Source organism: Sceloporus occidentalis, unplaced genomic scaffold (genome assembly GCF_023333645.1).
Source record: "Sceloporus occidentalis isolate IW3139 unplaced genomic scaffold, rSceOcc1.0.p SCAF_5, whole genome shotgun sequence".
NCBI lineage: Eukaryota > Metazoa > Chordata > Lepidosauria > Squamata > Phrynosomatidae > Sceloporus > Sceloporus occidentalis.
The window spans coordinates 11,118,842-11,141,267 of record NW_028316985.1 but is presented as its reverse complement, the minus strand read 5'-3'; the positions used below and the strand labels follow the sequence as shown (position 1 = coordinate 11,141,267).

General features: G+C 42.8%; 2 protein-coding genes across 2 annotated transcripts in view; one reads left to right on the top strand and one right to left on the bottom strand.

Annotated features, from left to right (window-relative positions):
* The first annotated feature begins 1,802 nt into the window (after positions 1 to 1,802).
* Positions 1,803 to 21,972, top strand: LOC149311660 (sulfotransferase 6B1-like). The gene is made up of 6 exons (XM_089527579.1): positions 1,803 to 1,947; positions 5,510 to 5,694; positions 8,698 to 8,824; positions 12,991 to 13,085; positions 14,592 to 14,778; positions 21,650 to 21,972. Exons 1-6 carry the CDS (start codon positions 1,803 to 1,805, stop codon positions 21,766 to 21,768), a joined length of 858 nt encoding a protein of 285 aa, XP_089383705.1. The 3' UTR covers positions 21,769 to 21,972.
* The window catches only part of LOC149311659 (N-acylneuraminate cytidylyltransferase-like), a 32,285-nt gene continuing 17,164 nt past the window's right edge, over positions 7,306 to 22,426 (bottom strand). Inside the window, exon 8 of the mRNA XM_089527578.1 lies at positions 7,306 to 8,072. Within this exon, the coding sequence (XP_089383704.1) occupies positions 8,040 to 8,072 (33 nt within the window). The 3' untranslated portion in view covers positions 7,306 to 8,039. The remainder of the gene's footprint in view (positions 8,073 to 22,426) is intronic.

The window sequence follows — 22,426 nt, the reverse complement described above, 5'->3', positions numbered from 1 at the left end:
AGGTTGGGAGAATGTGTCCAGGGTCACCCATTGAGTTTCCATGGCTGCATGAGGTTCAGACTTTTGTCTCCTAAAGTCTTCATCCAACACTCAGTTACACTGGTATTGCTGGCCCAGTAATACCAGTACCTGTTATTTATAGTTACTGATCCTATATGACAGTGGCAGTTGGAGGTTGTCATATCAGTGAGACATCCAATCTATCTTTTCCTCTAAACATTAAAAAAGCTATTCATGGGGCTAACCCTGTTGTACATATCTTGGACAACTCCTTTAAAGTTCATGTTAAAAGTTGGAGTGGATTTATTGCCCCACTTACATGGAAGCCAGCAGCCAACACTGCTGTATGATCAAAACTGTATGCTAGAATCTTTGTATGTTCATCCAAGGAACAGGATATTGGTACCAAGTTCAAGAGGGCAGAAGAATTTGTCTTGAAAGAGGGACCAAGTTCAACCCATTGGAGATAAGGTCATCCAGTTCAAGTAAATGAATTAATATTAATCAGAGCCTGACTAATCTCCAATTGTAAATGGCATTAGGTTGTTCTCATTAGGTTGTGTAATGTACGAATAGGAGAGCAAGAAGGAAATATATATGAACTCAAGCGCAAGTGATATGAGGCCTTTGAACTTAAAAGGAATTTTGCCCACAAATAATTGAGCAGTGGGAACAGAAAAGGAGGGGGAAGAATCTTGACCTTCCCAGTAGGCTCAGGCAAAAGCAAAGGGCTTTTTAAGTGATGTGTATTTTTAAGTGATGAAGCTTCATTAGAGTTACATTCCCTAAAATTATGTAACTGAGTACGCCAGTCACTGAATTACGCAGAGTTCTTCCCCAACTCATTTTCATCTCACAAATGTTGGAAGATGTGCCGGTGCCTAAGTGGTGTGTTTCAACAGCACAATGAAGCACATACACTGGCATCTTAAGAAACTATTTTTGTTTGTTATGGTGTGCCTTCAAGTCGTTTGCAACCTATGGCAACTGTAAGGTGAACCTATCACAGGTTCAGGGTTTTCCTGGCAACTTTCCTTAGAGGAGGCATGCCATTGTCATCCTCTGAAGTTGAAAATGTGTGACTTGCCCAAAGTCTCCCAGTGGGTTTAATGGCTCAGTGGGGATTTGAAACCTGGTCTCCAGACTCAAAATCCAACACTCAAACGACTACACCAGGCTATACTCCTAGATGTGGGTGCATCTACACTGTAGCAACAATGCAGTTTGACACCACTATAACTGCCATGGCTCCATTCTACAGTATCCTGGAATTTGTAGTTTGGTGAGGCACCAACACTCTTTGGCTGAAACCCTGTAAAAGTACAAATCCCAGGATTCCAAAGGATGGAGCTACAGCACTTAACATGGTATAAAACTGCATTAAATATACACTGTGAATGCACCCTATAACATCTGTCACATTAAGAGCACAATTTGTCAATATCTCCCCCCCCCCCTGCCCCCGGAATACATGCCTAATCCTGACCTGGGTATTTTCCGCTCTGGTTTCTTTTGCTTATTTATCTGCAAAAGCCAAGTCACAGTAAACAAGCATTTTTTTAAAATAAATACTGCTTATCTGGATAACCTTTATATTGCTTTACAGCATTTTTCAGTTATTGTAATAAAGATAAGCCCCAATATATCTTCTCAAGATGTTACAAGGTGCATACGTATGTCTTTTTCATTTCTGCTCTCTCCGTTACCACTAGCAAGTGTCTGGCTTGCAAGTCACTTGCTAGCCCTCTCTCATTTGCAGTGGCCAGATCTGAAACACTGAAACCTCTAAGGCGATATTACAGATGTCACAGGATGATGATGATGATCTCATACATACTTTCAATGGGATCACTTTTACCACCAGATCATCTCCAGAGCTTTTAAAATCCTTGGCTACTTTTGATGCTAGAGAAGATGATGTCCTCTTGGTTTCCTACCCAAAGTCTGGTAAAGTCTTTCTTGAAACTTGTGTGGAGGGGACTCAAATGGCTATTTTGTTATACCAGATTTAGATGGCTGAAGTAGAAAATGTGCATGTGAGACAGACACTGACATATTTTATTTTGATTTGGTTAATTTATATCCTTCCTTCTCCTAGTTGTGACCCTCCAGATGTTTTAGGACCACAAATCCCATCATACTTTACTTACTTGCTATGCTGCCTAGACCTGAAAGAGGTGCAGTCCAGCAACAGCACAGTTTACCCACCTTGTGGGAGTTTATAATCTTGAAACCTTGTTATTTCGTGCTTAGTATTCCAAGGAGAAAATGTTGCATGAGAGGAAGAAAGGGGAAAGGAGAGCCCAGAGAGTTTAAGACTGCAAAATGCTGTTGTCTCCAAGAAAACTGGTGGAATTCCAACACAAATCTGGAGGGAGCTTTGAAATTCCTGCATCATAATACCTTCCATGCCTATCTTCCCTTCAAAAGTTAAAAGTAGTGTTTATTCTAAGGTGGAGAAAGGGACAAACCGAATTACTGTGGCATGAAATAAGTTACTGTTCTCATCTGCAACATATGGGGACCTTACCATAGAGTTTTCTTGGCACATTTGCTTCTGAGGATGTTTGCCATTGTTCTCCACTCAGGTTGAGAGAGTGTGACTTGCCCAGGGTCACCCAGTGGATTTCCACAACAGTGCAGGGATTCGAACTCTGGTCTCCTGAAGTCTTCTGTTCCAGAGTTCAAACCACTGCACCACGTTGACTGGATGAAAAATTTAGGGGCTATTTAGTCTTGAAAAAGGCAAGTGAGTAAGGATGAGAAGGGTAGGGGAACACATGACAGAGCTGTATAAAATTACGCCATGGTGTAGACAAAATGCAAAGAGAGATAATACTAGAAAGGAGATATTGCTAGAACCCTTGGCCATCCAGTGAAACTGAAGTGTGGGAAATTCAAGACAAAGGAACAGAAGGAATTCTTCACATGGCACATAGTTAAATTGTGGGATTTGCTGCCACTTGGATAGCTTATGAATGAAATTGGACAAATGGATGGATGATAAGATTATCAGTGGGTACAAGTCACAATGTGATATACCTGCTCTGGTATGAGGGACATTTATGAGTCTTAGTACCAGTTGCTGGGGAACATGGGTGAGAAGTGGCTATTGTGCTCATGTCCTGTCTGTGGGCTTCCCATAGCCATCTGCTGGGAGGAACAGGACTAGACTGATTTGTTCCCACAGTGGCCGTTCTGGAAGGTGTAGTCCTTAAAAGTAAAATTTCAAAGTTCTGGTTGAACTGTTCCACTTCAAGCTGGAGGCAGAAGCTCATTTGAGCCAATGCTCAATATGTGCATGTGCATAAACATGTCTTGGAAACTGTATGACCCATGGTGGGGAAGATTGTGATCTTTCCCTTTCCCTGAAAGATTAGCTATCTATGTGCAGGGAACATTTTGTGTGGTAGAGCATACATCTATGACTGCATGGGCAGTCTGGGTCCCAGACAGCTTACCATTTTATTGATAACTGAGGTTTCTGTGGGTGCATTCAAACTGTCATGGCTCCAACCTTCAGAATCCTGGGATTTGTAGTTTTGTAAGGCACCAGCATGCTTTGGAGGAGAAAGCTAAAGATCTTGTAATTCTACAAATTCCAGGATTCCATAGGCTGGAGCTACAGCACTTAAAGTGGTGCCAAACTGCATTATTGCTACAATGTAGATGCACCCTGTCCCTTTTTCATTTACAAAGAAAGAGTGGGATACTGAGTACCTGCCATCCAGCTGCAGGACTTACACTTAATGGCTGGCATCCTGTGGTGACATAAGCAGGCATGGCTCCCTGAACACACTCCCTCAGAGTGTGGTGGAGTCTCCTTCCTTGGAGGTCTATAAAGGCTGGATGGCCATCTGTCGGGGATGCTTTGAGTTCCTGTATGGGAGGGGGTTGGACTGGATGGCTCGTGTGGTCTCTTCCAACTCTATGATTCTATGACTCAGTGTTACACCTGCACATGTATCTAGTATGTCCTTCCACAAGCCCCACCACCTTTTCATTGTGAAACAACTGGTTGTTGGGTGCAGCTCCGTTTCCCCTGCTACTGATTGATTGAAGGAGTGCACTTGGACTTGTTCCAGTTGCTTTTGAGTATGAAAGAAAAGAGGAAAAGATTTACACAGAGGGTGGAAAGTGCTCCAGCTTCCTTTCAAGAAAAGCAAGAATGAGCCTGTATTTAATTAATTTATATCCTGCCTTTCTTCCTGCACAAGGCCCAACCCAGTTTATATCCATTTATAACACGCTACTGCCTAAATATCCTAAAAGGCACCAAATCCTGTTTGGTCTTGGAAACTAAGCAGGGTCAGCCCTGGGGAATACTTGGCGGAGGCGACTGCCAACAAATGCCAGGTGCTCAAGGATATATTTTAAAGGAAGGAACTGGAAAAACCACTTCTGAGCATCCTTTGCCTAAGAAAACCCTATGAAATTCAGATTAGAGATCAGAGAGGAGGGCAATCTAACCCAGAGGTAGGCAACCTTTTTGAGCCGGGGGCCGGGTTGCTGTCCCTCAGACAACTGGGGGGACGAAGCCAAAAAATAAATAATTAAATAATTTTAAAATAAAATTTAAATAAATAAATAAACCGGGACAAATGTAGGACAAAATTTTCAAAGGGTGGACACTTTTTTTAAAAAGTGGAGGACACGTGAAAAAATTGCTGATTTTTAAAAAAATGTTAATATAAATGCATGTTTCTGAGGCTTCTATAGACAATTGCCCCTGTGCGCGAGAGGCCAAAGGCCCCGGCGGCAATTGGCGGCAGGACCAGGCTGGGGCCGGTCCCAAGGCCTCGCCGGGCTGCATCTGGCCCGCAGGCCGCAGGTTGCCTACCCCTGATCTAACCTCTTGTGGGAGGAATTTCATCACATAGGAGCAGCCACCAAGGAAGTTCCCTCCTGTGTCCTCGCCAAATGTGCCTAGAATGGAGGTGGAATAGAGAGATTTCCCCAGAAGATCCTAAAACTTCTGCAAGCTCATGTGTTGTGTTATATCTATCGTCAACAATGGGAATGTAATAATTTCAGAAAGAGGTTGTAGTAACAATCTTGACTTGAATCCCCCAGCTGTTAGTTAAAATGAACCAGACCAAAAGCCAATCTCCCATCTCCCTTATCTCAGAAACAAAGTATAAGAAATACTTCTGGACTGGTTTAGTCAATTGTGCTACTGCTTTGGCTTGTCTGTGAAAAGTGACTGTGATTATGCACCTTCTCCATCACCACCATAAGTTGGTGTTTCAGAAAGTGATGGCTGTGCTCAACAAAATGTGGGAAATTTTATCTTTCTGTGTGTGACTGCAACTCCTATAATCTTCTAGCCAACATGAAGACAAGCCCACAAAAGTTACAGTCCTCAAATTACCTGGCGGGTAGTAGTTTCTTCCCATTCACAATCAGGGGAGATGTTGTGTTTGACTCATCTTTGTACACAGCTTCAGCACCTCATGCAGCAATTCAGTACTCTGCTCATTTCTCTCCTTTCTCCTTTCTTACCTTCCAGGCACTCACTGGCTTGCTGAAATCATAATGCACCTCTATGCATCTGAAGTGACTTTAACTTCGCCAATTGAATTTGGAGATGTTTCCAAACTGGAGCAATTGAATTGCCTTTCATGCAAGCGGATCATTCCAACCCACTTGGATGGTGACATGTTGCCCTCAACCTTTTGGCTAAAGCAATGCAAGGTAAGATGTACAGCTCCAATTTAATTTCTGCTTAAATACTTGAGAGCCAGTATACACCTCAATATTCTATGGGGCTGATGTAATTGAATATTGCACACACAATCACAATGTACAGTGGGCTCTTGGTATTCTCTCGGTTTTGTTTCCAGGACCCTCTCCCATAAATACCAAAATTCATGGATGCTCAAGTCCCATTAAATAATGGCACATTAAAATAATAATAATAATAATAATAATAATAATAATAAACTATTTATAGCCCGCTTTTCCTTTGTAGATCAAAGCAGGTTACACAGAAGTACAACAAATGTACAATTTTGCAAACAGTATCCATAAAAAACCCGAACAATACAATAATACAGATTAAAAACAAGATAAAAAGCTTACAGATTAAAATCACAACAATAGCTAGCATAAAGTGCAGGTGCAACGATGCAACGGGGAGAGAGCAGGTATTACATTGTCTGGGGGAAAGCCTGTTGGAAGAGGAAGGTTTTTAACCTCTTCCTAAATAAGTCAAGGGAGGTAACCGAGCGGAGCTCACCGGGAAGAGAGTTCCAGAGCTGCGGGGCCGAGCTGGAAAATGCCCTTTGTGCAGTCGCAGAATATTTCGTATCTGGAACCCTCAACAGTTGCTTCCCGGCCGACCTGAGGGTGCGGGGCGGATTATATGGGGAGAGGCAGTCCTCCAAGTACCCTGGGCCCAAGCCATTTAGGGCTTTGTAGGTGATAACCAACACCTTGTATTGCGCCTGGAAGCAAATGGGCAGCCAATGTAGATCTTGTAGAACAGGTGTTATATGGCTGGTCCTGGGGCATCCAGTGACCAGTCTAGCTGCCATGTTCTGCACTAATTGAAGCTTCTGGGTTTGGTACAAGGGTTGCCCCATGTAGAGGGCGTTACAGAAATCCAACTGAGAGGCTACCAGAGCATGTACCACCGTTTCAAGGTCCCCCTGGCCCAGGTAGGGTCGCAGCTGGCGTATCAGCCGAAGTTGATAACAAGTGCTCCTGACTGTCGCATCCACCTGAGATGTCAGGTGGAGCGACAAGTCCAGGAGCACCCCCAGACTGTCCTTCAGGGGGAGTGTGACCCCATTCAGGACAGGTGGACAAATTTCCATCCCCGGACCCGGGGAACCTATCACAGGTACTTCCATTTTCTCTGGATTCAAACTGAGTCTGTTTTCCCTCATCCAGCCCATTACTGACTCCAGACAGGCATCTAGAGGAGAGATGCCATCCCTGGTCACTGCATCAGTTGGAGACACAGAGAAACATATTTGGGTGTCATCAGCGTACTGATAACACCGCGCCCCGTGTCTCCGGATGATCTCTCCCAGCGGTTTCATGTAAATGTTAAATAGCATGGGGGACAGAATGGCTCCTTGAGGGATGCCAGATGTAAGCGCCCTCTTATCGGAGCACACGTCCCCCAGCTGCACCATCTGGAATCTACCCGAGAGGTAGGAACGGAACCACTGGAGCGCAGTGCCCCCGATACCCAACTCTCTCAGGCGTTCCAGAAGGATACCATGGTCAATGGTATCGAAAGCCGCTGAGATGTCTAAGAGCACTAACAGGAACACGCTGCCCCTATCCATGCCCAGACAGAGATCATCGACCAAGGCGACCATGGCAGTCTCAACTCCATAGCCCGCCCGGAAGCCAGTTTGAAATGGATTTAGAAAATCAGTATCATCCAAGACCGATTGAAGCTGAATGCCAACCGCCCTCATAAGGAAATGGTGTTCCTTATTTAAAATGGCAAAATCAATGTTTGCTTTTTGAAAATTATAGATTTTCTTTGAATATTTTTAGGCTGTGGATGGTTGAATTCATGGACACAGAGGGTTGACTGTAAATCCCAATATATATTTTTTGCAACAATACAACAAATTGTATATTAAATTTAACACATGTACACTAACCCAAAACAGTCCATGAGTCCAATGAGATGCCAGTGCAGGACTCAATTACAGGAAATTTTCACTAGAATCATGGTATGCAATAATTTGTTTTATGGGTTTCCTCCAAGAAACTCGTAGTAGCATACATAGTCCTCACTTTCCCCACAATCCTGTGAGGTGGCTAGGCTGGGATCTGATCCATATTCAGGAAATTACCTATAGGAGTTGGGTTCAAAATGTGAAGAAGGGGAGTGCCTAGACCTGCACTCCTCCATTCCATTCCATTCATACCCTCCCATCCTTCCTTTTCTCAGGAAGGGAGTTCTGGAGGCTGTTTTCACCTTTCTTGTGTGGAAAGTGACAAATCTGAAAAGATGTTCTCATTCATGTGGAGTCTCCATATGAGGAAGGATGCAGGAAAATCAGGATTCTTGCTCACATGAAACTTTTCTGAAGATGCATAATTTTCTGCAAGAGGAAAATGATGATGAAATGAGTGAGGCTAGGCTAGGTAGGCAACCTGTGACCCTCCAGATGTTTTAGGACCACAAATACCATCATACTTTAATTACTCGCTATGCTGCCTAGACCTGAAAGAGTTGCAGTCCAGTAACAGAATAGTTTACCCACCTTGTGTAGTTAGTCTTGAACCAGATAATGTAATACACTCATCCCTCCATATTTGCTGCTTTGATATTTGCAGATTTGATTATTCATGGATTTGAGTAATATGTTCTCTCTGTGAATATCTAGGTCCTCCAGTGCAACTCTATGGTCATCTTTAACTAAAAGTTTCACTGAAAGACCTAGAGATTCCTAGAGAGAATACTCTACTAGGCATTTGTAGCTCCTCCAGTGCAGTTCTATGGTCAATGTCTGTTGGACGTTGACCACAGAGTTGCACTGGAGGACCTAGAGAGGTATCCTATCATGTAAAAACATGGTGTTATTGTTATTTGTGACTTTTCCATGTTCACTGGAAAACCACAAATCCCTAAGCCTAGCGAATATGGAGGAACAAGTGTAGTCTCTAATTCATTATGAGGTACTGAAATGCATTCCTACTTTGCTATTGCAATGTTTAAATTTGCAGGCTATTTACATTATCAGAAATCCAAAAGATATTGCTGTTTCCATGTACCATTACTACAGAGAGAACCCAAACCTCCCCACCATTGATTCCTGGCCTCATTTCTTCCAGATGTTCTTACAAGGCGATGGTAAGACTGAATATGTCTTGTTGTATCTCTTTCTCTCACACCTTGTAAATAGCTTGGTGGGTAAATAATATGAATACCCTTCTCTTGGTCTGGTTTTGGCAAAGTTGCTTTTTGGGATCTATAGCCACTAGTCATGTGGTTGGGGGATTCTGGAGATAGTACGCCGAGTCACTTTGCTGATATCTGGCAACCTTAGGTCAGGAATACTGATGCAAAATAAGATCTGAAATGAAATGTCTGTGCAAATTCTGCCAGCTTTATCAGGACTTTGAGGGTTTATCTGGAAAAGACTTGCCAGAACTTTTTGTTCTGATTTTACATGGATATTAACACAGCCAAACTCTTTCTTGAAATGAAGCTTTGTTTCTCTTTGAATCAGTTTTTCTTGCTTTTTACCACTCTCATCACTTCTCCTCCTCTCACCTCCTCGATCCAATTTCCACTCCTACCTCAGCAGAAGAGGCCAGAAGAAGTGTCAATGGGCAGTGACAGAAAAGAAACACAGCAGTGGGACCAGAGCTCTGGGTCTGGCATTGTCCTTCCCTACCATGGATTGAGCTTTGACCGGTCTTCAGTATTGTCATCTGTTGACATCACACCTTGGAGACAGGTTTGGTGTCAATAGATGCAACGAGATTGCCTTGCCTACTTACTGGATAGAATTTTTAAGCTTGTCTTGTGTCCCAGTTGTAAAGACACTGATTTCTCCTTTTAGTTCCTTGGGTGTCCCAGTTTCTGGCTACATCCTCTGCATCAGAGCTTGGGAAGAAAGAAACGTGTTTTTGACCACAACTATCAGAATCTGCCAATGTCCATGATGGTTGAAAGATTCTGGGAGTTAAGCCCCCCCCCCCCCCCCCGTAACTTTTTTCACAGTTTGTTCTAAGCTGGGAGCAAAGAGACATTGGCCATCCTGATGTTTGGGACACCAAGCCAACTGCTTATCAACTGCTGGGCTGAGGGCAGATGTTGAAAGCTATGGACCAAGGCACCAGGGGAGAGGGAGTGTCTCATCTCATCCCATTTTAATGGTGGCCAGTGGCTTGCATGTCATCATAGCAGTGAATTTGCTCTGAGTTTTAGTCTGAACTTAAATCTGAAGAAGCTATCCATGGGCTGAACCTATTTTGGTTTCTTTGAAGAGTCACAGATGACAGCACACTGCTGATTCAGGTGTGGTGAATGCTGACTGGTGAAAGTACAGAATTTGCAGCTGAGATTCTGGATTTTGGGGCATCAGCACTGTAGAAATAATGTAGCTTGGCACTCTTTTAAGTGCTGTAGCTTTACCCTATGGAAGCCTAGGTTTGTAGTTTTAATAGGTCTATAGTATTCTCTGCCAAAGAATGCTGGTACCTCACAAAACTACAAATCCCAGGATCCCATAGGATGGAGCCAGGGCAGTTAAAGTGGTATCAAACAGCATTAATCCTACAGTTCAGATTCACCACCTTGCTGACATGGAAGCTGTCAGCCATCACTGCTGCATTCTAAATCCATAAGAGATTTGGGTTTGTATGGGTAGACACCTGATCTGCCTTCTAAACACAACTTGTTTTGTATCCCTGTTGATGTTCTTGGACTGTTAAATCCAAGTCCCAAAGCCTATAGGCTCACTTTTATTGCAGCAGCTTTAGCTCACTGCCGAGGTCAAAAGTGGGAAGGGTTTTGCTCTTGTTCACGTTATCTAAATGCTGTTCATACCGATTTATTGCACGGCTGTAAAAATGTGTTCCTGTGGAAATGGTAATCCAAAGATCAACTGAGCAGCAGTCAGAATTCTTGTCATTCAACAGAGGGAAAAAGTGACATGACTGGAATGTGTAATGCTTGTTATTGTTTTCTGCCATCAAGTTGACTTTGATTTATAGAGACCCTTTCCTAGGATTTTCTTGGCAAACTTTGTTAAGAGGAAGTTCGTCAATATCTTTCTCTTAGGCAGATGAAGTGCGATTTGCCCCAAACCACCCAGTGAGTTTCCATGGCTAAGCAGAGATTTAAACTCTGGTGTCTCGGAGCCCTTGTCCAACACTCTTATAAGATTGCCAGGTTCAATACAGGATGGGATCTCTGTAAGTTTAAGTGTGAACATAATGAGAAGCCAGGTGAGATACCATAAAACTAAATGAAGCCAGGCAAAGCTACCTGTCTTCCTATACTTTTTAGCCACAGCCATTCTTTCCTAACAAGAATCTTGCTTCCACAGTAGAGATTGTGTATATGTGGGGGGAGGATATATCTGAAGGTGCCAGGAATGGGAGCAAATCTTGGAGTTTCTCTGCTGCTTCCCCCACTCTCCATCAAGGAGGTAAGAGCTGTGTTGGGGGGGAATGGCAGTGGGTTTAAATTTACAGCTGAAAGGTAAGGAAAGACCGGTACCTTTACCCACCTCAGTCAGACCACAATACCATGCTGCTTTTGGACATCTTGTAATGCAAGATAATGAATGAATGATCATCATGATGTGACTTGAAATGCTTTTTCCTCTCCTCCATCCATCATGACTAGTAACCATTAAGGCTTTGGAATCCTTTTTGGTTAGTCCCAACTATAGTTAGGCTCGTCCAAACCACTGTAGTTTCCATCACCATGTGCAGATGCAGGAACCGGACAGTGAAGAAAGCCAACAGAAAGAAAATCAACTGAGATATGGTGCTGGAGAAGAGTGCTGAGGCTAGCATGGACAGCCAAAAGACAAACAAATGTGTCCATGAACAGATCGAGTCAGAACTCTCCCTGGAGGCCAAGATGACTAAATTGAGGCTTTCATACTTTGGCCACATCATGAGAAGGCATAACGCATTAGAAAAGGCAACAATGTTAGAAAAGGTGGAGGGCAGAAGGATGAGAGAAAGACTGTCTACCAGATGAATAGACTCAATCAAGGAGGACACAGCCTCGAGTCTGCAGGATTTGAGCTGAGCTGTTGAGGACAGGAAGGTTTGGAGATGCCACATTCATGGGGTTGCCATGAGACAAAATCAACTCAAAAGCAGTTAACAACAACTGAGTAGACACATTGAATCATTTGTTGAATGGTGAGTTGAGTCCACACATAGGGAAATCCAATTGATTCAGCTGATCTACTCTAGTGATCACCAACAATCGATTAGACCCTTATTTTCTGAGGTCAACAGAGCCATCTCCGATGTAAAATGAACAGTGTATGCTTTTCAGGCAAGATGTTCCAAGTTCATTCTCTAATCTCTCTCTATAGGGCTGAAAAACACCCCTGATGGCAACCTTGGAGGGCCATTGCCAGTCTCAAGTCTGATGAGCTCATGGTCCCGAATTAACAGATAGTACAGTGGTACCTCGGGATACGAATTACCCAGGTTACGAAATTTTCAGGATACGAAAAAAAATAATTTAAAAAAACTGTTTCAGGTTAAGAAAGTTTTTTCGGGTTACGAAAAAACTTTTGGTGCTTTTCGGCGCGATTTCGCACCAAATCGCGGCTTTTCCCCATTAGCGCCTATGGGGATTCGGCTTGCGAAAGCCTTTCGGGTTACGAAATTGACAGCGGAACGAATTAATTTCGTAACCCGAGGCACCACTGTACTGTAATTAGAAAACTATGGTGCAGTACAGACCACCCCTTTGAACGTGCCGTTTGGACGCGGCGTGGCTGTGACATCATAATGGTGGCACCCGTGTACATATGGCACCACCATTATGCCACTGCCACCACGTATTAGGGTTAGGGAGTGTGTACATGGTGCTGCTCCCTAACTCTAATACCACTTTTTGGCAGTCTGTACCGCGCCAATGTTCCAAGTGTCTGGATACAACAGTGGTGCTTATCCATATGAGATTACATCTCTTCAGAGAATTTTACTAGGCCTTCTTGCTCCAACACTCTAAGTGACAGAGTGAAACCTTAGCTATAGAATAGACCTGGAAGCCAGCTTCATGTACTGCTTTGAGCATTGGACGATGACTCTGGAAACCAGGATTCAATTCCATTTGTCCATGGAAACCCACTTGGTGACCTTGGGCTAGTTACACACACCCAGCCCAAGACAACCCAGTGATAGGTTTGCCTTAGGGTCATCATAAGTTAGGGCCACCATAAGTTGGAAATGACTTGAAGGCACACAACAACATCAAGTGCTGGAAATACTGCTGGATTCACAAAAAGTTTTTTGTTTTAAATCTTTTTACAGTTGTCTGTGGATCCTGGTTTGAGCATGTTTTAAGCTGGGAGAGACACAGAAGTGATAAAAACACACTATTCTTGTACTACGAAGACATGAAAAAGGTAAATATATGTTGTTGAAAAATGCTTTTTTCAAAAGAAACAACAACAACAGCAACAAAACCCAATGAAAACCAACCAATCCCTTACATTTCTGTGAAAGTGCCACACTTGATTAAATTTGAAATGGTTAAAAATAAACCCTCTCTAGTGTGGTACTTTGTATGTGTTTCCCTCACAGAAGTATCCTCACAGTAACCTTAAGACCTAAGATTACCTGTTCAAATGTGATGCTCAGTTGGAATTTGAATTCAGTTCTCTCTGACCAAAGTCTACAAAACATTATTTCTCCTTGCAGCAAATAGTTGATTTACATGGAAAGATGTGGAGGGTAAAATCTCGTGATGTTATTGGATGTCATTGGACTTCCTCAAATCCACAAAATAGTTTCAGTACATTGAGTCACACTTTTAAAGATCAGGTAAAATATAGGAATGGGTTCTCAACACACTGACATGGAAACCACCAGCTGACATTATTATAATGATGGGTTGTGTGGTGTCCAGAAGTGTAGGATGCAGTAGGGGCACATCCCTTCAAACTCCCATGCAGGGTTAATGTAGTCCTCCAACCCTTAGATTAGCAAATGCAATGTACAGTGGTCCCTCCACATTCTCTGGGGTTAGGGGTGAAGTACCCGCATAAATGCAGAAAAACCACAAATAAAAAAACACTGTTCTTTTTATCTAAGAGAACATCTTTATAGGAATCTCTAGGTTCTCTAGTGCAACTCTATGGTCAACATCTGCCAGAAGTTGATCACAGAATCATGCTGGGGGACCTACAAATATCTAGAGAAATGTTTTCTCTATGAACTTTGAGGTTCTCCAGCACAACTCTATGGTCAACTTTCAGCAGAATTGCACTGGAGGACTTGGATATTCCTAGAGAAAACATATTAATCAGAATAGCAAATTATCAAATCCACAAAAGTCAAAGCAGCAAATGTGGAGGGCCAAATGTAATCCAAACCAGCATCCTCTAGTGTCAAGTTTTTGCTACTGACTTTTCTTTTGTGGTTGACATATAAGTAGTCAAAGTGAGGAGTTCCTTTTCTGTTCCAATTGTGCTTACTCCCTAATAGGTGTGTTTAGCAATCTTAGGCCTTTTCACAATTCAAATTTCATATTGTCCAGCCCTCTCCCACAATCAAGCAGTGGTGTGCCAACCTGAAGCAGGGACCCCTGTGAGATCCTGACACAACTCCCTGGCACACCATCACTCACTGATGGGAGAGGGCTGGACACTTTATCCCTCAGTACCTGCTGGCTGGATTTTAAGATAGGTTTGTGGGGCATTTATGATCATGGCAATGGAACTATAACTAGAAAAAGTTAAAAGGTTATAAATCTAACTTAAGGCATTATAAATAAAAGGATGCTAGCTATATATAGTCTCATCCAATCCAGTTTAAAGTAGAAAAAGGCAAAGCTCTCATTTCACTGGACCCTGAGTAGATGAGCAGGCAGCACACAAGAGATCCTGTCCTCTTTTGTTCACTTATCTCAGGACCTTCCTGCAGTTGTGAAAAATGTCAGTGCCTTCCTGGGAGTCAACACCAGTGAGAGTGGGATTAGTGAAATATGTGAAAAGTCTTCATTTAATGAGATGAAAACCAACACAGAGAAGGAAAACCATGATCCAAATCATACAGTCTGTGCGCTCACATCTAACCGGAAACTCATATTCCGAAAAGGTAAGTTGTTACTGCCTTTTCATCTAGCCACTCCAAGTGAATAACTGAGGAGGAATCTACACAAGTTCAATGAATGAATGAATGAATGAATGAATGAATGAATGTATTTATTTATTTATGGATGGGATTTATATTCTGCCCAGAACAGGATCCAGGGTGGCTTATAAAAATTTTTTAAATGTGGCCCCAATCTTTCCACTCCCTTCCCACCCCCTTCCGTTTCACGCCGGGCCTATAACTATGTCTTATTTTCAGGGTATGGCTTACGTTGTGCAAATGCTTAGAAATCCTGCTATGGCATATTTTATGGGTGTGTCTTATTTTGGGGGAAACAGGGTACATACTGTTGCATACATTTGCAAGTCAGCATTTCATTTTCCCCTGCTCTACTGGCAAAACAAAGGCAATTTCATTAAGTGAATATGCAAATATGTGCATGCATGGTGGGAATACCACCCCCACAGCTGTGAAGTTATGTGACTGGACATAAGCTGATAAGGTGAACATGTGCACACAGTAGGAATACCCTCTTGCACCAATGTGGCTATGTAATGACAGTCCAGAGGTCTGTTGCTTTCATATCCTTCTCATGGCCTCCTTTCCTACCCTATCCTACTGCCTCCCCTGACAAAGTATCCTCCAGCTGTTTTTGCCTGTTAACTTCCATCACACTGGATCACATGTTTTCTGGGGGTAATGAGAGTGGTAATATGGTAGTACAAAATGTCTGGAAGGCATGAGATTTGCTAATGCTTGTGTGATTTTCTAAACTGATTTTAGTTTGGATTAAAATAGGTGTGTGTGGCAGTAAAGGGGTTAAACCAGGAGAGTGGAGCTTAGATACAGCCTGACTGGAAATAACTAGGTATATATAAGCATGTAGAGAGATCTTGTAGCACATTTGAGACGAACTGAAATAAAGAAGTTGGCAGCATGAGGAAGTAGACTGACATCTACGAAAGCTCATGCTGCCAAATTCTTTCTTTCAGTTAGTCTCAAAGGTGCTACGAGATCTCACTACATACTGATTCTGCAGACTAACACAGCTGTATCTTTGATATAATTAATTCATTGAAATTAATTAATTTTCCTGAGAAGCAAAGGTATACCTCTGTGCCATCAGTGGTGGCTTCCAGGTCAGTGGGTGAGTTTTACTCTACTCAGCACCATTGATAACTCCTTTAAATTTCTGAGTAAAAACTGGAGCACATGCTCTCCACTGATGTTGAAGACACCAGTTGGTGCTTAGTGACAGTGTACCTGTTCCTTGACAAGGAATAACAGTGCTGCTTTTGTGATAACTAATGTTGTTCTGCCTGGGCAGAATTTTACATCCGGTCTCCTGATGGCAACCAAGCAGTAACTGCTCATGCTCCTATAGGCAGATGGTGGCATAGTTCTGGATCTGTGGTGGTCCTCTGCAGGTCTGGAAGGAAGGCATAATCATTGTGTTTCTGTCTGCAGTAACCCAGCTGGATGCTGGCTGCCTGTCTCCTGCCTTCTTCTAGCCAGTAAATGACCATAAGAGGGGTGGCCAGGCAGCACAGTTACCTTGTGCTTGGAGAGCAAAAGGGAGTGGAGATACATTGTTATATAGGTCTGTAGCCTCTGAGTATATATGTGTGTAAGAGTAACTATATACTTTTACGGGGCCTTAGAACTAGAACAGTAATTACTTTTTTAAAAAGTAACTTTTCAAGCTCTGGCTGAAAACCATGCGAAGAGCAAGGCAGAGAAGGCACACCCCATGAAAGCTCTGTCTTGCAGTCTCCCCCTCTGGAAGTACAGTTGGCCCTCCACATTTGTAGCTTTGGAGATTATCAGATGGGAAAAGGACATCCATGTCCCCACATTTGTGCTGGAAGGATTTTCACACAGCATTGCGCTTATCCAGACATTGTCCCACCTGGAAGGATTTTCACACAGCATTGCGCTTATCCAGACATTGTCCCACCTGGGAAGAGCGAGTGACCGCAATTGGATGAAATACTTTCATATGACATCGCACTGATTCTGTCATTGTCCCGTCATTGAAGTAGAATTGTCCTGGCATTTTGTATTAACAGGAGTTCGCATTAATACAATTCCTTTTCAGTGACAGGATATGTGCTACGTGTACTAAAGGCTTTCATACAATTGCAGTCATGGATGGGATAAGGACAGGAGAGTGATCCCGATCCTGTCCTGTCCTTCTATGATAATTTCCTCTGACTTGTGGATTCGATTAATATGTTATCTCTAGGGATTTCTAGGTCTTCCAGTGCAACTCTGCTAGTCACACTGAAGGACCTATGGGCTTTCTAGAGAAACACTTCTCTAGGCGTTTGTAGGTGCTCCAGTGCAATTCTATGGCCAGCTTATAACAGATGTCAGCAGAGTTGTGCTGGAGGACCTAGAGATTCCTAGAGAGGTGTTGTGTCAGGTTTAAAAAAATGAGTGGGCAGCAGTCAGGAAAATGTGGGGCACTTTGGCAGGATGGCCCCCAACTTCATCTGTATCACTTACCCACTCAGCACTACTCTAAAACCTGAAACTCAGACTGTCATCCAGCTTCCAGAATATACTTCTGTGTTGCAAATATGGATAGTGCCATTTGGGATTGGAGGAAAATAATATGTAAGAGGACGAATGAAGTGGAAAACTTTTCTACAGGGCCACTTTGCTGCATATGGAATACTCTTGTATATGCTGCATGACTCTTTCAATACTCATAGGAAGAGCCAATAGCCTACATCTATTTGGTTGTCTCAACTGCAGTAGAAACCTTGAATCAATGGCTGAATGGTATAGCAGATACTATGTGTAAACTATATTGATTTGATGAGTTTCCTCTAGTTAGTACTAGCAACTGGATTTCACCCTATAATGGATACAAAATTGGTGGGATTCTGATCCCAAGTCATTTGATTCATTCTCAGTAAACCAGGGTCACAGGCTACTTCTTTATCTGGCTTTTCTTATCTGTTCCTTCTGGGCCTCCTGTGCTCTGCCTGTCAGCACACCTATAGTACACTCAGTCCTGTAGGACAAAGTTGCTGGGCTTATCTGAAACTAAACAGAAACCAGACACATTTCTTCCTATGAGAGAGCAACTTGTCTTATCTGTTTTTTACTGAAACAAAGAGAACAAGGTAGCAGGTGAAAGGGTTGACTGGATGGAAGCCTGAAGAGGAGAACCTTCATTCAGGGACAGAAATGAATGGGGCCATTCAGACTACACTTTACCCCGGATCAGAAATCAATTCTTTCACGTGAAGTTCATATTGGCCCCAAATCTCCCACAAGCGAATCAGAGGCTTGCACAAGTGTTTCGTGTCAAATGCCCCGAAAATGTGGATCATTTGCAATCGGGGCAAAAGCCGTCTCTTTTGAAAAAAAAAAACGGGTTCTGCTGAACATGAACTTGCCCCTGATCATGACTGGGGCAAGTTCAGGGGAGGGATTTAGGTGAGAGGGAGGGCAGTGGGCAGGGCATTCCCTCCCCTCATCAGGGGAAAGGAGGAGAAGGGGGAGGAAGGAGCCAGAGGAAGGATGCAAAAAAGGGGAATCTGACAGGAGGCAAATGACAGGAGGCAAAAAGGGGGAATCGAGGTGACTGACAGGGTCAATTCAGGGCAGGTCAGAGGGCCACAGCAAGCCAAGCCTCTGCTCTCCAGCAGGGACCTTTCCCTTTCGGTTTTTAGTGTTTTTAAATTATTTTTGGCAAAAAATGTGCATGGTTTTTGCTTCAGGTAGATATATATAAAGCTCTAAATGGCTTGGGCCCAGGGTACTTGGAGGACCGCCTCTCCCCATATAATCCGCCCCGCACACTCAGGTCAGTCAGGAAGAATTTGCTGAGGATCCCGACAACCTCGCAAAGGGCCTTTTCCATCTCGGCCCCTAGGACCTGGAACACCCTTCCCAAGGAGCTCCACTCCACCACCTCCCTGGATCTCTTTAAAAAGAGACTCAAGACCTTCTTGTTTCGGCAAGCCTTCCCCGATGTCCTTTGAGATCATGTGACTCCCCCCTATATGTACTGTATTATTGACCCTATTCAGCTGGCTTGGTTTTGATGTGATGGTTTTAATTTGTATAATTGGGATGTTTTTATTGAAAGTTTTATTTATGTATTGCAATTTTTATTCTGTATTTTGTATTTTGTTATTGCAATTTTTACTTGTACACTGCTTTGATCATCACGGAAAAGCGGTTTAAAAATAAAACTTTATTATTATTATTATTATTATTATTATTTAGATAGAACATGGCTAGCTGCTTGTTCACTTTTCCTTTCATTTCCTCACTTGCAGCAAAGGAGAAATGCTGCAAAGGGCACTTTGCAATACTTTTCCTTTGCGAATGAATGCTACAATGCAAATGTTACAATGTTTCTTTTTCCAATTTGGCAAATTGGTACACACAGAATGCTTTTGCTATTGTCTCTAAGGAATTCAGGGGTAGCCTAGGGAAAGCAAAGAATGCATGGCATTGCATCCTTTTCTGGCATTCCGAGGTGAGGAAATTATTATTATTGTTGTTATTATTATTATTATTATTATTATTATTGCATGTGTATGAGGCGTTCTGGGGTGCCAAGGAGGGGGGAAGATACAGGATGCAGAGATGGCATTAGCTTGCATTTTGGGGTTGAAAATGGGGCCAAGGGCAGATCATAACCTGCACTGACCCAAATGGCCACAACACACACACATACAGATCAGGTTTTTAAATTTGACTAAATGTGCGCATTCTGGCACCTGGTTCTTTAAAAAAAAGGAGGGGGGGAGCACACTTCCGATGCCCCAATGAGTGCTGGGAACATCACCTATGACGATCGCGGAACTAAACTTGACTGACAGCCAGGCGCCTTCATTTTAAACCCGATTTCTCCAAGAGGGCATTCGGGTTAAAATACTGATTGGTAGTCAGCACTTGCTTCCGGAGGGATTCGGGAGGGAGAAACCGAAGCTTCCCTGTTCCTTCCAGTGCAAAAGTGCCAGTGAGAATGGGGCCAATAAATGTTTCCATATAGAAAGCCCCATGGTATCTCTAGGTAAATGATGCTCAGTCAGCCCAGCTGGGAATGGGATGATCCCTGAGACAAGAGCCAGCTAAAAATTATTTGTTAAGTAGGCTTGCTTGCTTACTTAAGAACTTACCCACCTTCCTAATTCTCTCTATGAAAGTTTGCCCTCTTCCATGGGAAGATGTGGTTGCTGGTGACCCTGGTATCAGGAAGGTGGTGAATGCCCTCTGGGTTTTAGTCTTAGAGGAGTTTTCCAAGGTGCTTAATCTATTTGAAAGGATGTTCAGGGCCTTGGATGGCATCCTTGAATTTTGGTCTAAAACTAGTAGCAAATCCACTGCTCCATGGAGATGGGAGCCACTAATAGGGTGCACTCAGCCATTGATTCATGGGATTTTTTTGTTTTGGGGTGGTTTTTTTTGGTGAATACTTGTATTTGCATATATGTCCATAGTAGTAGCAAGTACATTTCTATACCGCTCACCAATGTACTAAGCGGTTTAACAAAGTGTAATGAGGTGTCTCAGAGATGGGACCCAAGTCTAAACACAAAGCTCATTTATGTTTCATATATCTTATATGCCTGAAGGTAATTTTAAAGGTTTGTGTACAACGGTGTCACTATCTCAGCCACCTGGGAAAAATGTTTTGGTTTTTGGAGTATTTTCAGATTTCACAATTCCGGATAAGGGAGTATTAGGAAATCAATTCAACATTAGTACAAAGTCCCCAAATCTGGTTACAGAACATGCCAAGGTGAATCCAACAACCCACAGTCTTACCACTTGTGCAAACACTTTGACAATATGGCACAGGTGATTTTCCAAGCCAGCCTCCTGGAGTACCTTAGCTCTGCGGACCACAGGGCATGAGGCACTGAAGACTTAGCTAGCTCAGAGCTGACCTCTGGAAGGTGAAGGCCATACATCTGCTGCTCCCACTATCTCCTGTTCCACGGATCCTTAAAGCCACTGCCATGTGCTCAACAATGCTTCCTTCTTGTTTTTTGCTGTTACTGCTGGTGTCAGCATTTCCTTAATTTCCTCCTAACCAACCCCCATCCCCTATTACTATGATAATAAGGTGAATAAGCACATACTCCATCTGTGCCAGTCTGCCCAATCATTATGGAGACTCTGCCAGATAGAACCTAGTAGCTAGGTGGGTGTTCCCTTCCACACTGCTCCATGTGTGCCTCTCCTGAAGCTGTGACTCGGTGGAAGGGGATGACCATCCCAGACAGGAATGTACCATTCCTTGGTCAAGGTTGTACAAGTTAGGCAAGATGAGAAGAGAAAACGAGAGGCTGTTTGACTATTTCCCACTCCACCCTGTTACTGGTTCACAATACTTGCTATATCACTGAATGCTTTAATTTCCAACATGGAAAACATTCAGGCATGATATACCTTCTACCCAGTTGCAATCTAGGGTGATACTGTCCAGAAAGCACATTATGAGAGTCTGTTGCATGCAGACACCGTCTAAAAGAAGAACAATGAAGAGAACAATAGGGACACCAAGTGCAGATCAAGCTCCTGCTATGTGAGACTATTTCATCTCATCTATCATGAATACTTTAGATGATGATGGACATGACACATATAGAGCAAGGTGAAGTGGAAGCCATGTGCACTAGGAAATGGCTTCCTCACAGGGTCATTCAGTTTTCATTACAACCAGCCCAGATTTTATATCTTCACTGCAGTTGTACATGCTGTATCCTTGCAATAGTAACAATCTAGTTTAAAGCTTGGAAAAGTTACTTTTTCTAATTGAAAAAGCAACTTTCCCCATTTCTGCTATGGTAAATTCATAACTCTTCATCTCTCTCCCCTCCAACCCCCATTAATTCTTTAGGTGCTGTTGGCGACTGGAAAAATCATTTCACACCCAAACAGAACCGGATGTTTGAAGAGACATTTAACAAGAAAATGGCATTCAGTGAAGTGGCAAAACATCTCATTTATGAATGCTGATTTGGAGGCAAAACTGTACAGAAGTTGGTGACTGTACAGAAGTGTATTTGCCCTGGGTCAGTAGATACTCAAAAGAGCTGCTATTTCCAAGATTCATGAACTAGGTTTCATTCTAAAAGGGAATATAGAATGTGCACAAATATTTTTTTTATGGTGTAGATAGGACTCAGGTGGCTGGTGTGATTAATAAATAGGTTTTTAAATTATCAATGCTTGTTGAATTATTTGTAATTATTCTGAGATATGAATGTATAATTATATGTCACATGAAGGGTGGAAGGCCTGAATCCTATTGTTAGTCCCAACCATAGTTGACCCAGTAAAACAATGGAATTTACCTATCTGTGTTGACTTGGCAGTTGAACAATTAATTCAATGGGTCTACTTTAGTTAAAACTAACCAACAGGATTCAAAGCCATGTTTGCTCAGAGGCTAGAAAAGTTAGTTTTTGGACTACAACTCCCAAAATCTCCCCAACTAGCATACTGACTGTGAGTGTGTGTGTGTGTGAAGGGGAGGGGGATAGAAATTATTCTAGGAAACAATCCAAATACTGGAAATAGATCTGTCCCAGCATCAAACTGGTTGCTTAGAACCTAAAAAGACAGCCATACTAAATGGTTCACAGTTAGGTATGAAAAGGGGTCTGGACAGTGT